The following is a 14,894-nucleotide window of genomic DNA, read 5'->3' as shown; positions in this document are numbered from 1 at the left end:
AAGGAAAAAAACTTGCTTTGCTAGATTAGAATTAATAATTCTTTCTTTAGATTAAAAAAGGAAAGTTCCCCCCCACATACACATAAAAAGTGGCACACATGCACACCCCAAAATCTTACCTGACTTGAATATCCTCATTTGATGTAGCAGCAAGATGTTTCTTACAAAGATGTACAAGTGTGCTTAACTGTGCACAAGTGAGTGGTTTCATTAAAATAATGCAATACTTAAGTGAAATTAAGCATGCTTCCTTATGACGATATTTATGAAATAAGACTGTTCTTGACTAATACACATCAAAATCTTTATAAGCACATCTGAAATGGATAAACAGATGCCTGAACAGTAGTTAAAAAAAACCCAACAGTACTTCCCTTTGATAAGTGATGAACATCTTGTAAATACTTAGGAAATAAGATACTTAAGAAAATTTTTTTTGTAAATCTATTGTAATTAATAGAATCTGTTTATGACAGTAACATTTCTAGTCCTAAAATGACTAATGTACTGAATTCCAAATCTTTTAAGTCTTTATTTTTTGTATTAGAAAGAATTATTTTCCAGTTTGACACAACATATACCTGCAAATATTTTCCCTTTTTATAGCATTGAGAATCTGGAAAATATGTTGAAGTCTTCCTGTGAGGAAGCTTTAAGCAAACAAGGCTTAAACCTTAGACTCTAAACAAATTTAATGTATCTGAAGTTGTTAACATTTGGCACTTCAAGATCCATCTACTTTACGTTTAAAAAAAAAAGTCTTGGTGAATGAGGATGCTTTGAATTTCTCACTTTCATAATAGGGTTTTAGAAAAAGTAGTCCTTGAGTGGTTATATAGAGGAGGTGCTGCCATTTTATATTCCTTCATGATAGTGCAGGACTAGAACAGCTCGCTTGTGGTTTTCATGAAGAATCTTTATACCGCTGTTAATGTATGTGGCTTATCCTTCAACTTAAATCACCAAATGTGTTCACTCTCTTATAAGATTATGTGATGCAAGGCAAAATCCAAAGTAAATGGAAAAAATACTTTCCTCCAACTGGGTTCGCTTTTCAGCACTGTTTTGTTTTACTGAGATTCAAACTCAACTACATTGTCTTAATACTCAACAGTCAGCTGCAGTAACAAGTCTTCCTAGAAGTATCTACTTTTTTTGAACTCTCATCTTCAGCCAGAAGACGTGTGCAATTTGAGAGATGTTAGTGTATGACTTTATTTCTCCAGAACCATCTCCACCTTGCATCTCTTTAGTCCCTTGCTACTTCACCATTGTTGCTGTGTCATCTTTATACATCAGTTTACTAGATTCCTTTTTGGTCATAAGTAATAGAAAACAAACCCTCTCTATGCAGACTGCCCTGATGTCTGAACTCAGTTTGCCTACCCCTTTCAGATACTGAACTTTCTTTTCTGAAGACATTTGCAAACCTATTGCAAAGCTGTTAATTTCTCAAAGAAACGTGATCTCTTCAGGTATATCTTGTTCTGAGTCCCTCCAATAATCTCATTCTATGGAGATCAGAAGACAAGAAGCCACAGTCTTATATTGAAGATTTACTTTTATTTCATCCTGTGTTACCTGAAGTCAGCAGAAAAACTTCCCTGGATTTGAGTGTATTTATATGAATCAAGGTTTATTAAAGTTAAACTTTGGAGATGTGAAACAAGTACCTTTTCACTTCATGTTCTCATAATATGCGATTGCAGCCTTTATTGTAACAGCTACAAACTGAAATTTGTGTTTGACCTTAGCACAGTAGTGTGGATCATTTGTATATGAATTGTTAAGAATATGCTAATGATGATCTCTTTTGTACTTAATTATTTCTAGGCAGGGCTCACAAAATGGAGAAGAAAAAACATTTAGTGATTCATCATTACTGGAGAATCTTCAAAGCAATCATGTAAGTTACATAGAAACAATTACCATTATTTTGTGAAATCAAACCATTGCTTTCAGTAAGGCAAAAGATGATGTCCTCTGAAGGACAATAAATTACATATTTACACAAAATCAGCATGCCCTCATGAATACTTTTATAATTGTTTGTTGTTGATACATGTTAATTAGATCCACCTGGAAATAACATCTATTATTAACTTCTGGAGAGCCTTTTTTTTTTTTTTTTTTTTTTTTTAATGGGGTGATTCAGATGTTATGAGCCCGAAATATAATAGTCTTAGTTCTTCATTCTATGGGTGTTTTAACATTAGTCATGCTGTCCATATGAAGTAATGACATTCATCAAAGCTTTCAGGATCAGTCAAGTTAACTTACTATCCTGACATGGCTTAGTCTTTCTGTGCCCAGGCTTAGACAAGAGTCAGGAATCAACCATGTCCATTGGTTTTGTGTACATGCTTCCATGAGGTTAGATCATCAGTTCAGATGATGAAATGAAACGGGTATTCTAGAGGCTGGTATTTGCCCAAAGAGACAATATATTTTACAGAAAGTTTTAATAGCTTAGTTCATGATTTGACTAAAAAACAGTACCAGCATTACCATTTTCTGTTTGTCATTTGTACAAGAAGTGTTTTTGCCTAGTCATAACCAAGAACACCTACCTTACATAGTGTAACCATTTTTTCTATATTTGTAGAGTGTAAATAAATTACTCCCTTATTTCCTTAAGTTTTGTCTTCCTGGGAGGATAATTTCAGGATAACTGGCAGACAGTGAAGCATTTTGTCCCTACAAATGGAGCAGTCTTAAATGCTAGACACGCAAGTGCCACTCTCAAGTATATTTAAAGCAGAGGGGGCTCCTGTACTTACCTGCACAGGCCAGTTTCAGTGCTAGTAACGTAGACTTGGAAGAGGCATCATCCTGTCTCTGCTGTTGTCTAGAGAATCCTTGGTGCGCAGGTGATTTGAATCTTGGAAGTTTTCTGGTAGATCTATAGTATTAAGTGTGTGTGTATATATAAAAGCTATAAAAATGCACTTGTATACATCTTAAAGTAAAAATTCAGGCACAAATCCAAAGAGAGGTTTCACCACTGTATGTTGACCGTGTTCTGAAGTGCTTTGGAAAAGAATCTGTAATTCAGCCTTTTGAAAACATCTTAGAGGACCTGGGGGCCCTCAGTGGAAGAGGACAGGAACCTGCTCCCATTAGTGTTTGCACTGTGGAATTAAGTTAGGTTTTCAGAGATTATTGTATTTTATAGAATAGTTATAATGTTATCTTGATTATTGACATTCTCATTCTGAAATACTATAAATACGCTACGAAAAAACTCAGTTGAGGTAGCAGCTGCTTTGAGCTTATTTAGGGGGAATGCTGGGGTTTCTTTTGACCAACCATTCAGGAGTCAGTTCATTCATTTTGCAAATTTTAGCTGTATTAGTCAAAAAAAAATCACCTATTTTGCTTATATACAGTCTTTTCCCTTCTCTTGGCTAAATCATTTTAAATTCTTTCAGCTTTGTAGACTCCGAAGTGCCCGAGACATTCATCTGAATGTCTTCCTTTAAAAGCTGTCTGCCTGACCTTGCAGTATTTTCCACATGATTTTCGGGTTTGGTTGACACATCTTTCTAAAGGTTCTTAAAAAGTGTTGTCAAATACAGTATTAGACAAAAGTAATGTAAAAATGAATATTTTTAGTAAAATCCAAAGATACTTTAGTGAATAATAAAAATAAAATAATTTTAAAGTAAAATTCTTTCAATACAGCATTCATAGAATCACAGAATCATTTAGGTTGGAAAAGACCTTTAAGATCATCAAGTCCAACCATAAACCCACTGAACCATGTCCCTAAGTGCCACATCTACACGTCTTTTAAATACCTCCAGGGATGGTGACTCCACCGCTTCCCTGGGCAGCCTGTTCCAATGCTTCGCAACCCTTTCGGTGAAGAAATTTTTCCTAATAGCCAATCTAAACCTCCCCTGGCACAACTTGAGGCCGTTTCTTCTCGTCCTATTCAGACTTAACCTTCCCTATAAAATGCTAATTTGAATTATTCTATGTTTCTGGTTATCTACTTTTGATTGTTATGAAAGCAAATGCAACTAAATTCTATCTACGTAGCCTGTACTGAAGTACAGCAGCAAGAAGTTATTCTGCATGATGAAATTAGTGTACAGATAATGTCTGTTCTGTTTAGCTGTTGGTAGTTTAAAGAAGAGAGGAAAAAACTTTAACTTTTTCTTGACTATTATTTGTCCATATCTATTATTACATTTCAGTTAGTTATCGCTTAAATGATTAATCACTTTCTGACATTTCTTTTTTTTAGCCAACTGCACCAATAATATGTGAGTTTTTGACAATGATGGCAGTGTGTCATACAGCAGTTCCAGAAAGAGAAGGTGATAAAATTATATATCAAGCAGCATCTCCAGGTAAGAATCAAATAATTGAGTGAACATAAGGTAAAGTATTCTATCAACTCAACAAGCAAATTTTATTCAGAGTTTATTGGTTTTTTGAGATATCTTCTGAAATTAAAAAAGAAAACATATCCCCCCAAAAAAGAATTGGTGTCAGCTAAAATCAGTCTTGTCAAAAAAGAATTTAGACTTTTCTAATTTGCTTTAGAAAATACATAATCCGCAGGACATCCATGTGTACGGGCAAAGGGTGATTAACCATACAGCATTCCTAAGGTGTTGTCAGATTGTTGTGGAAGTCTGAAGGAATTGCTCAAATGCAAATAGAAATCAAACCGGGAGACAAATTGTTGTCCTTGTTTGTGAACCTATTCTGTACTCGCTAGCCATGGTATTGATTTAGAACAAAGACTGTGTTTGTAATCAAAAATGGACAAGCAATGTTTTTAGCAGGATAAATGTTGTGGTAAGTTCTACTATAGAGTGAGAAAAGATTATAGTGCAAAATGATGAAGCAAGGCAAAATGATTAAAATATACTCGGCTCTGCTGAGCTAATGTATTATTACAAGCTATGATGGGAGAAATTACATGAAGTGCAGAGAGAATCCAGCCTTCCTCTCCCCTGTCTGCTCCAGCTCCTAGGTGGCCATCTCTCTGGAAATTCTGTCCTTCAACAACTGGAAAACAAGGGCAGAGGTAGGGCCATAAATAAAGCTGACTGGGCCATGGCAGTGTTTTATTGGGCATGGTGAGCAAATTCAGTTCTGACATCTTGAGCCATTTGGAGAGAACTGATGCCTATGGATGTCCAGGTCGCTGCTTGAAATGTTTCCTGAATGTAGGCATTGAAGTTATCTATTATTTACAGGAATGACATCACTCTTTTCTTCTAAAACAGAACTCGCACAAAAAGGAAAGTACCTTGTCCGGTGCCCTACTGAGTACGGCACTTGCCTAGCAATTAGGAGGTTTGTTCTCTAAGCAACGTTTAGTCAACATCCAAACTTCTAACTGCCTGAAAGTAGGCTTACAGGGAGATGGAAGGCAGGAAGTCTTGTCTCTTGATGAAGCGGTGTCATTGTGTCTACTGGAACATATAATTCATTAGTTTACAACTTAAAACTCTGAAGAGGATGTTCTTGCTACTGAGCAGAGAGGCGTGTTTCTTTGGGCACTTAATTTTCTCTGAATTGTAAACTCATTTCATCACAGTTTTAGCAGGAGAAACAAAGAGTTCTTTCCAGCACCACTTCTAGTCTTAAAAATCGATAAAGGAAAAAGGAAGTCACAAGTAGAAGAGCTTGGACTGTGTCCAGTAAATCATGGGGTATGCTAACAGTTTTCTGGTACATCTGTAAAATAACTTACTGACTTGTTACAGATGAAGGAGCATTGGTCAGAGCAGCCAGGCATCTCCGTTTTGTATTCACTGGAAGGACACCTGATTCAGTAATCATAGAGTCTGTAAGTACACTGGAGTAGCATTATAATTGCTGTATTTACTATTGCCATAGTAAATAACTTCCAAATAACTGCATCATGGTACGATGTTGTTTGGGTTTTTTTGCTCTTTTCCTTGCGTTTTTTTGCATTAATTCTCAGGTGGTTTTTTTTTTTAATTCCTCAGCTGGGACAGGAAGAGAGATATGAACTGCTAAACGTCCTGGAATTTACAAGGTAAACAGCATATTGTGCTCCTAGCGTCTTTTTGTGAAAATATTTTTATTAATTTCTCTTACAGATAAAAGTGTTTGCAGTTTTTATGTTTGTGCAGGCAAAGTGTGCAGGTTGTGTGGCTTTTCTCTCTACAGCATGTCATCATACTATAGGCAAAGCAGCACACATGATTAAGGTCACACTCCTGGTTTTATCGTAAAACGTTTTCAGAGGCATATATTTTTTCCATTGTCTCCTTTTTGGCTAATATTTTTCACTTTTGCTTTTGCGCAAAGATAAAAAAAAAAACCACCTTGATCTCACAACTTTAAAAAATAATGTGAAAGGACAGCATAGGAAAGTAATTGAACTTTTAAATGTATTTCTGAAAGCCCTAGCACCATGTGCCTTATTAAAAAAATTATATTTGGGGGCATGGGGGAAGTTTCAAATAAGCGTTTTACATAACTTGTATTTGCCTTGACTGATAGAATGAAATTTTGCATTTGACCTTAAATATACTTGCTTATGACTTGTTTAAGTACTTTAGACTGAAACCTGTTCCCTTCTGAGCAGCATTACTAGAGCATTGGCCAGTTAGTTTTCTTGGAAACTGAGTTTATCACACACTTAGCTTTCAGTAAAAATTTTCTGTCAAAGCTGTTGGAATTATAAGGCTACCCATAAGAAATCTGGACGCATTTTCACTTGTTATGTAAATCCATTTAAATTGTATCCATGCATGCAGTCTGTGTTCTAAGTATTCGTGTAGGCCCATTGCTTACTTTGGCACAGGATGGGGAAGAGATTTGTATGTAGAGGAAACTTTTTTCTCTTAGAATGATTACTTGTAATTGCACTTGCGGAAAGTGATCATTGTTTTCCTTCCTGTCCTATTATGTTTGCCTTGAGCTTAGCTAAGAAGCAAAAAGATCAAAAAACAAAAATCCAAGGCAATACTGGAGAGATGGGCTGAAGATGTATAGGTTGGGTGAAAAGGAGAGTAGTTGCCTATAGTTATAATAGCAATAATAATATGAAACATAAAGGTCACCACAGTGGAAAAAAATAATGCGACAGAAAGTAGTTTTTATAGTTTTGAATGTCTCTTAATGACTGCTTGCAGTTAATGTTGTTTTTATATATTGTAGAGGACATACTTGAAATTTTTCAGATTTATGCCATGGTTTCATTTTTCTGTAGGCACTTCTTTCACTTTCTGTTCTGGAAAGTTAGCAAGTATGTAGTACAAAGTGCGTTGTTGTTAGTTTGGCATCTGTGAAGGTTTATACTGCATTCATGGAGTAGCAGTGAAGGATTCCTACTTTGTTTCTGGTTTTGATCTTTGTCTTGATTTCATAGATCTTTTTAAACTTCTGTGTCAGTCTAAAATTGTAATTTAAACAGTGATACTTTATGGAGAAAGGAGAATTGCTTTTAAATCTTAACCTTTGGAGGATTAAGTTTTTCGGTGGATACCAATCACCGAACTTTATTAAGCATTCAGTTTTTATAGCTGTTTTTGTTCTTACTCTAATATTTAGCTTTGCTTGGAACTGACTTGTTGGAAGCACTAGAGGTCACCCTTGTTCCACAGCAAGAGAAATTTTGGCTCCAAAACATAACACCATCTGTATGGGTAGGAGCACGTACCTTCAGAGAAGTAATCTGTAGCGATTAAACTATTGAGTTAAGAGTATCCAGGTGTTCTAAGTTTTTCCCAGAAAAATGCAAACTAATTCCTTTCCACCTTCCAATACAAGCCGGATAAGTCTCTTCTGCAAGTAGAGTGCCACAGTGTCAACATTTGATAGGATAGTCTTTCAGGGACCTATGTTACAGAATAAAACTTGTAGGAATGCTTGGTAGAGTTGTCTTTTATGGTATTCTCTTTTTACACTGATCATAGCTGTGCCTGTGAAAAGAGAAGTAGTAGACTTACACAATATGTAAAGAAGTAGCTCTCAGTCTAACAGGCAGGTGAGCAAAGGTGAAAGCAACTGATAATTCTTAACCAGCTGACAATTATTCCTAAAACAGTGCTAATCTCTGTGGAGCAAATAGTGTCTTGATAACTAGTGCTGAGTTTAGGTTGCCTCCAGTAGATACTCTGCTCAGATGCCACAACTGCTGCGGTACCTTAAGCTCAAGGAAGTGAAGAGTCGTTCAGACCCTCTGCTGTTCAGGGCTCCCCATACTGTCAGGGAAGGAATTGTGCAGTGTTGTGCCTGTTCTTGTATTCTTTCACCTGGAACTGTAACAAATAGTAAAACTGCAGCTGTCTCTTAGGAGCCAAAACCACTCTTAGGGTATGTATCTATGAGGCAGGGGGAAGCAAGGCACTATGTCAGTTAAGGATCCAGAAGCAAAGAATGTCTTGGGCTTACTGTCATCCCTGTGCCGAGTACGTGCACTGTCTTTTCACCTGGGCCAGTTGCAAAGATGAGCATGATTTTTCGCATGTGATTCCTTGTTTCAGTAAGCATAAGCAATGTCCACTATCACTGCACAAATTGCACATCAGTCCTTGCATCAGCGTGTCATTACTAGCAGTGCTACTGAATGAGGTTTTGACTTATATCTGCTTGTTTTGTTGGAGGAATGAATTGAATTTTTAGCACCAGAATTAATTTCCCTGGCAAGTATTGAGTACAGATTTAGTAATAATATCTCAATATCTGGAGTATGTACCATCTGTTGATTTAATGACTGATTTTCATCTGCATACCTGGGGCATATCTCCACAGTCTAGCAGAAACAGTCTGTAATAGTTACAGAGTAAAGTTTCTTGTCTAAAAACTAAATGGTTTTGATTTAGAATGCCAATGTATTTACCTGAAATACAGCAATAGCTTGACTAGTCCTGTCTGGTTTTATGAATAATCCACATTGCCTTGACTGTTGTACTGGGCAGACAGAAAGCCTCCTTCTAGAGCATTTGAGACCTTATCTCCTCTCCATCGTTCAAAGAGGTCCAGAATATACTGATCCTGTGTTGTGACTGAACATTGATACTTCTAAATGTAGAAAAAGAATGAGTGGCTGACAGAGGAGGTACCAAAACTTCTGTAGCAGTGTTTGTTTTCTGTGGTTGTGTGCTTGCACTCTGAAAAAAATTTTCATCTTAAACCTGAGACAGATTTTAAAGTAACAGGGGGCCCATCAAGAGCTACTTCTGCATTTCCAGATTCTGGAAGTGGCAAATCTTGTGACCAAGGGAGGTATTTCTGTCCCCTTGAGATGCTTCTGTCCATCTGTAATCCCATGGCAACTCTGTGGGAATTACCAGCTATTCTGCCTCCTTGTCATGACCCAAAGGGTTACCTGGTCTGCAGGTGTATAGAGATCATGACATTGGGTTTGCAGGATTCTATAATGCACAAGGACACGGAGGCTTTATTTTCTAAATTTCTTTATTACAGATTACTACAAATTACTATTAGTAAAGCAAATATACTCACCAGTAATAAAGAAAGTACATTATATTGTAATAGTAGGAGCAATCGATAGCAGTAGCAAGAATATATTTCCATATGTTACAAGTTGCTACTAAATTATCACTAGTGAAGAAATACACTTAGAATGAGTTACCTATATGGGCATGCACACATACACATACACACACACACACACACACACACACATTATTTAAAATAATATGGCTATAGTGCTCACTAAACCGCTCCCAGGAGTGTGGCCTCAAAGTGGATGGCAGACAACGTCTCACTTCAGAGGGTGAGAGTCTGGAGTCAGCCAGGTGTTCCTGGTGATGGTTCAATAACTTGTCTAGGAGATCTCAGATTAAAATTTATGCAGGGGGAGTTCTCAAAGAGATAGGCTCCATTTTGGGTAAAAGCGAGTCATTTTTATACGGCAGAGACATAAGGGGGCATAGGACACCACTATCTGGAGTAGTCAATAGGTGCTGCTGAAACCTATTTTTCACCTGTGACAGCCAATAGGTGATGGTGTTTTCTTTTCTCTCAGACCAATTTTTATTTTTCCAGACTGTTTTTCTGTTCTTTCAGCTAGACCAACCAATAGCAGTTGCCAATTCCTACTGTCTCAGAATGTTTTCTCCCTTTTCCAGACTTTTTCACCTTTCCAGACAATAAGTTACCGTTACAGTTCCTTGTTTTGTGCTTATTAATGGTTTCTAGGTACCCAGCTGTACTTCAGAGATGCTGGCTGCGCTTCTCAAGGATGTTTCTGGTTCCCAGGCTGGCAGGCATTTTCTCTGTCGGTATTTCAGCAGACATCTTCTGTTCAGTATTTTTCCCCTTATAACCAGCTTGCCTTTATGGCTGCTCGCATGACTCCTATGGTAAAGAAAACAACAAAAAAAATGGTCTCACACTGACAGTTATTTGTAGTAGTGCAATTTTACAGTTTTCTGTATTTCATCAAGAAAAGGAAATAAAACTGTCACTGCAATGAAGAGGCTCATAAAAAGTTAGAAGTCCTTGACAGTGAGTCCTGCTCATTAGCTTTGTTGCAGTTTTACTAAGAAAATGTTTGTCGGTCAAGATTCAATTTCTGTCTTTATAGCTAAAGTTTCAGAATGCTACAGGAAAACATTGGTTATTCTCTGATACATCTTCTGTAGATTGATAGGCAGCTGTATGCAGAACTTCAGGATTGCAACCTTCTGGTATTGCAAGACAAGTATGTACAAAACTGCTGAGTTTTTACCTGTCAAGGGCATATATATCAAATCATTATTTATACAAACCCTAAATTACTGTAATTCCTCCACAGGTCCTTAACTGAGCATTCAGGCAGGTATAATGAATTTAAGTAGCAGTAGGCTAGATAATCTTTCCAGGAATCAAAGTGCACCTGAGACTTGCTTTTATTTTAGGCAACCAAGTGCATTTTGAATCATCTGAATTTCTCCACTGTTGTCTAAGCAGATCCCCAACTGGACACTAAGGGGTTTTGGAGTTCTGCTTATCTGAAGCTTTTTGGATTAGAGATGAAATGGAGAAAAAGTTGCAGCAGTTAATGCCTTTTTATGCTCTCTTGTGCAATATTCACAGTAGAAATGTAATTTAATATTGCCATTCAGATGTCTGTACTTCAAGCAAAGTGCATGCACAGGTGGAATAGGAAAATATTTTCTTGAAGATACTAGTCAGTCAGTTATTTCACTAGTAATTATAAAATTCTTTCCTCCACCTATCTCCACACATTCCACTTGTAGGATGTTTTCCATGGCAGTCTGAACTTCAGGAACCATTCATACAATAATGCGATTTGATGATTTATGAACGGGATTCAGTTCCAACAGGAACTGAAATTGTAAAAGGACCATTTACTTCCATCTCTTTTGTGTATTTTACTGTGAACTGTTGTATGAGAAATGTGTTTTGTTCCCTGAATAGTGTCTGTGGATTTCTTTAACAAGTTGAAGTTTGAAAGAATTATGGTATAAATACACATTTTGACTGGACATGATCTTGAATCTCAAGTATGCTTGTTGGAGGACCTGAAAGGAAAGACAGAAAGGAGAGAGTGACAGTCTTCTCCATGCTTTCCTCCAATTCCTACCTCAGTCGAGAGGACAAAAAGAAAAAATACTTAGATCTCATTAACGACTGAGAGCCAGAGAGTAGTTAAAACAAGCTGAGCCCCTTTCCAATTCTTAGCATGCTTAAAACTTTGCATGATGAGTGATACTCTGGGATGACAGTAATAGGATTGCAGCACAGTACAGTGTACAAGAGACTGTTTGGCTGGGAAGGAAGAAAAAGCTGAAATGGTCTGTGATGCACTACCTCTTTATGATATCGGTCACATGGGCTTTGTGCTTTAAGATGCTTTTTTGTGATCAGTAGACAGTATTCAGATGAAGGTGAAGATTCTCAAATTTGTTTTTACGGGGAAAAAGGCCTACAGAAGTATGCACAGAAAAACAGCATTCACTCTAATTATTAGACAGTAAAACTGTTTTACCATCCCAGTCACCTGAGAATGTAATTCAGAATAGATAGCCCTTACTTCTTTTCCTTTGTCTTATATAAGATATATGTTGATATTCTTAGGTAAAATGTTGGTAAATATTTATATTTATGAACCACCATATATAGGGCATTTATTTCTCTTTCAGCACTAGGAAGAGAATGTCAGTGATAGTTCGCACACCATCGGGAAAGTTAAGACTCTACTGCAAAGGAGCTGTGAGTTTTACTCTGTTTTCACTGTGTCAAAGAACGTGTGCTACCAATACAAATACGAAAGCAAAAGGTTGTTCTAACTGCAGTCAAAACATTGAAAATGTGGGGGAAGGAATGTTGATGCCTTTTTCAGTTTACATCATTTTACTATGTAGCTGTTTAATGTGATGAACTAGTTAATGTCTTTTTTTACTAACTGCCTATGAAGGTATGACAGACCTGTTCGTCCTATTCTTTGTACCGGACTTAATACCTTTATGCTTCCTATTAATTGCGTCCTTCTGTGCTCCAAGAAAATGGATGAATGTATGGTTTAATCTATTAGTTACTTGCTGAAGTAGCTGAGCATGAATCACTAGGTAGAAATAGTAATCTAGCATAAGTGACTAGATGGGAATTTTAACCTACCATTGATGTTATGCCAGAAGTAAATTTTCCTGAAAACAGGATCTATGGGAAGATAGCTTAATGTATCTGGGAATGGCAGAGTTGCTCATTAGTTTTTGTTCTGTATCTTAAGTCAAGTTTGAGGGGGAGGGGAATGCAAATCCAGTTCCTGAATGGTTTAAAAAAATGAAGTTGATTGAATATAAATGTCCATTCCATATCTTCTCAAATGGAGAGAAGAAGCTCTTGTTAATATTCTGTATATCAAGCTGGCTACAAAAACCTGAGAATGGCAGTTATGAAACACTGTTTTTACCTTGTGGGCTTAATATTAAACAGGAAGGCAGCATTTCAGGAGATCAAAAGAATTCACGTGGTAAGACAAAGGAAGATGCAGCGCTTTTCAAAATGAAGAGAAATAACAGAAAAAAATGTAGGAGAGAAAAACTGCATCATAGCAGAATTTGTAAAATTAGAGAATCTGAGGATGTGGAATGTCCTTTTTTCCTTCCTCTGAAATAAAATGACTTCTATTCATTTTTGATGCTGAAATAAGTTAATACAGTGCTACATATTTTTCTGCCATTTTCCTACGTGATTTGTATTGTCTACACAAAAAATCTAATTTTTCTGTTAAGTTGTTCTGCGTTCATTTTATTCGTTTTGTAGGATACTGTAATTTATGACCGTCTTGCTGAAAGTTCAAAATACAAAGAAATCACCTTAAAACATCTAGAGCAGTTTGCTACAGAAGGTGGGTGATATTATTCAATATAAAACTAAATATGAAATTCAGTTAATGCTCAACTTTTCAGTTTTGCAATTTTATGTTGCTGTAATGTTTTAGTCACGTTAAGTTTGAAAATTATGTTTTAGTAATGCCTCCTAAAAAGGATCTTCCTCTTCCTGAGAAGCTTCAGTAAGTTCACGCTTAAAAAAAAAAAAAAAAAACAACCACACCAAAAAACAAACACCCACACAGTACACAGTGGAGTCTTTTAAACAAAATATATTTTTCCAGAGAGCAAACACATTGCACGTTGTTTGTTTCTGTGATCACTTTCATGTCCCACACACAATGAATGCTGTAGGGATGGCACACAGGAAGAAGTGGCCAAAGTGAAGATGCTTGGAAATTACTAGCATAGTGCTTTTAAGGTAGCTTTATGCTATATTATTTCTGTCACTAATCACAGTAAGAGGAGTTGTCAGCACTAGCTTTCTATATGGTGTGGTTTGGTATCTCTGCTGTTTTAACAATGACTCTTACAAAGCAGTTGCTGAAGGTGGGGAACCCCTCCACGAGGGTTCATGAAATAGAGGAATATTAAGTAAAATTTAAAAGACTGTGAAATTAAGACGATTGATACAAACAGCCAGTTAGTTACTTAATAATAGTGGATTCCACAGTACATACATGAGCAGGAAAGCAGACTGTAGAAGGGTTCCTGCTAAGTTCTTCTAGCACAGTTCCTAGATCTTCCATGCCGTGCCCCCTTTCTGGTATCTTAGTAAAGGATTATAGAGTTGTATTGTGAAGTATCACAGTGTTTTAATTTATTGATGAGTTGGGAGAGAGTACTTGGAAGCAGAATTGTAATAGTTATGGGAATCTGAACTGCAATTTTCTTTACCTCTTCATTTTTTTTAATACACTGTTACTAGAACATTATCTTTAATGTGTAAGCAATTATCTTTAATGTGAAAACAAACTTTATTAAAATATTCTCCTTCTAAAATACAGTCCTTACCTCTTGATAACTGATGTCTGGCCAAATCTTCTTGTATCAGGAAAGATCCTTTTTCTGTTTGTTACATATATGAGTTCTCTAATTTTTCTCTTTTGGTTTATAATGCAATTTAGCGTTTTGATTAGTGTCGTAGTCAACACCTTCAGTATCTTGATTCTGTCAGTGACAGCAGAAGCAAGCCATGGATCTGTTTCTTTTGTTAGTTTTCCATATCAAGATCTCTGCAGGAAGCAGTTGGTTAGCCTTAAATAATCTTAGAGTATCAAAGTTATAATATATTATACAATAAAGTTGAAAGCAGAACTAAAAACAGATTTGGCTGATGGCACAACATGAAGCCACAGATACACCCTTTGAGCTCATGAATCTAAGTGTATGAGCTGATTGGCCAGTTTGGGGTTTTATAAAGCCCTAACCAGGATCAGTCAAGGAAAAGTTACTTACATGTGAAGTTAGTTTGGGTCATAAGGCTATATATTTGGTTATAGCAAAGGTAAAAATAGATCAGTATCTGCTATCCTGTGTGAACTGATATGAAAATTTCAGTCCAATTCTTACTTACTGTTCTCATTGAGT

At 36.5% G+C, this 14,894-nt stretch overlaps 1 protein-coding gene across 4 annotated transcripts in view; it reads left to right on the top strand.

The window, feature by feature from the left end:
* ATP8A1 (ATPase phospholipid transporting 8A1) overlaps positions 1-14,894 on the top strand; it is a 121,566-nt gene that overhangs the window by 45,843 nt on the left and 60,829 nt on the right. For all 4 annotated transcript variants that reach the window (XM_076336183.1, XM_076336181.1, XM_076336184.1 and 1 more), the window contains 6 exons: positions 1,834-1,906; positions 4,253-4,358; positions 5,730-5,812; positions 5,976-6,025; positions 12,114-12,183; positions 13,237-13,321. In XM_076336183.1, the coding sequence (XP_076192298.1) occupies positions 1,834-1,906; positions 4,253-4,358; positions 5,730-5,812; positions 5,976-6,025; positions 12,114-12,183; positions 13,237-13,321 (467 nt within the window). The remainder of the gene's footprint in view (positions 1-1,833; positions 1,907-4,252; positions 4,359-5,729; positions 5,813-5,975; positions 6,026-12,113; positions 12,184-13,236; positions 13,322-14,894) is intronic.

Source organism: Aptenodytes patagonicus, chromosome 4 (genome assembly GCF_965638725.1).
Source record: "Aptenodytes patagonicus chromosome 4, bAptPat1.pri.cur, whole genome shotgun sequence".
NCBI classification, from domain to species: Eukaryota; Metazoa; Chordata; class Aves; order Sphenisciformes; family Spheniscidae; genus Aptenodytes; species Aptenodytes patagonicus.
Note: the sequence above shows the minus strand (reverse complement) of the source record. Positions and strands in the feature narration are given on the sequence as shown.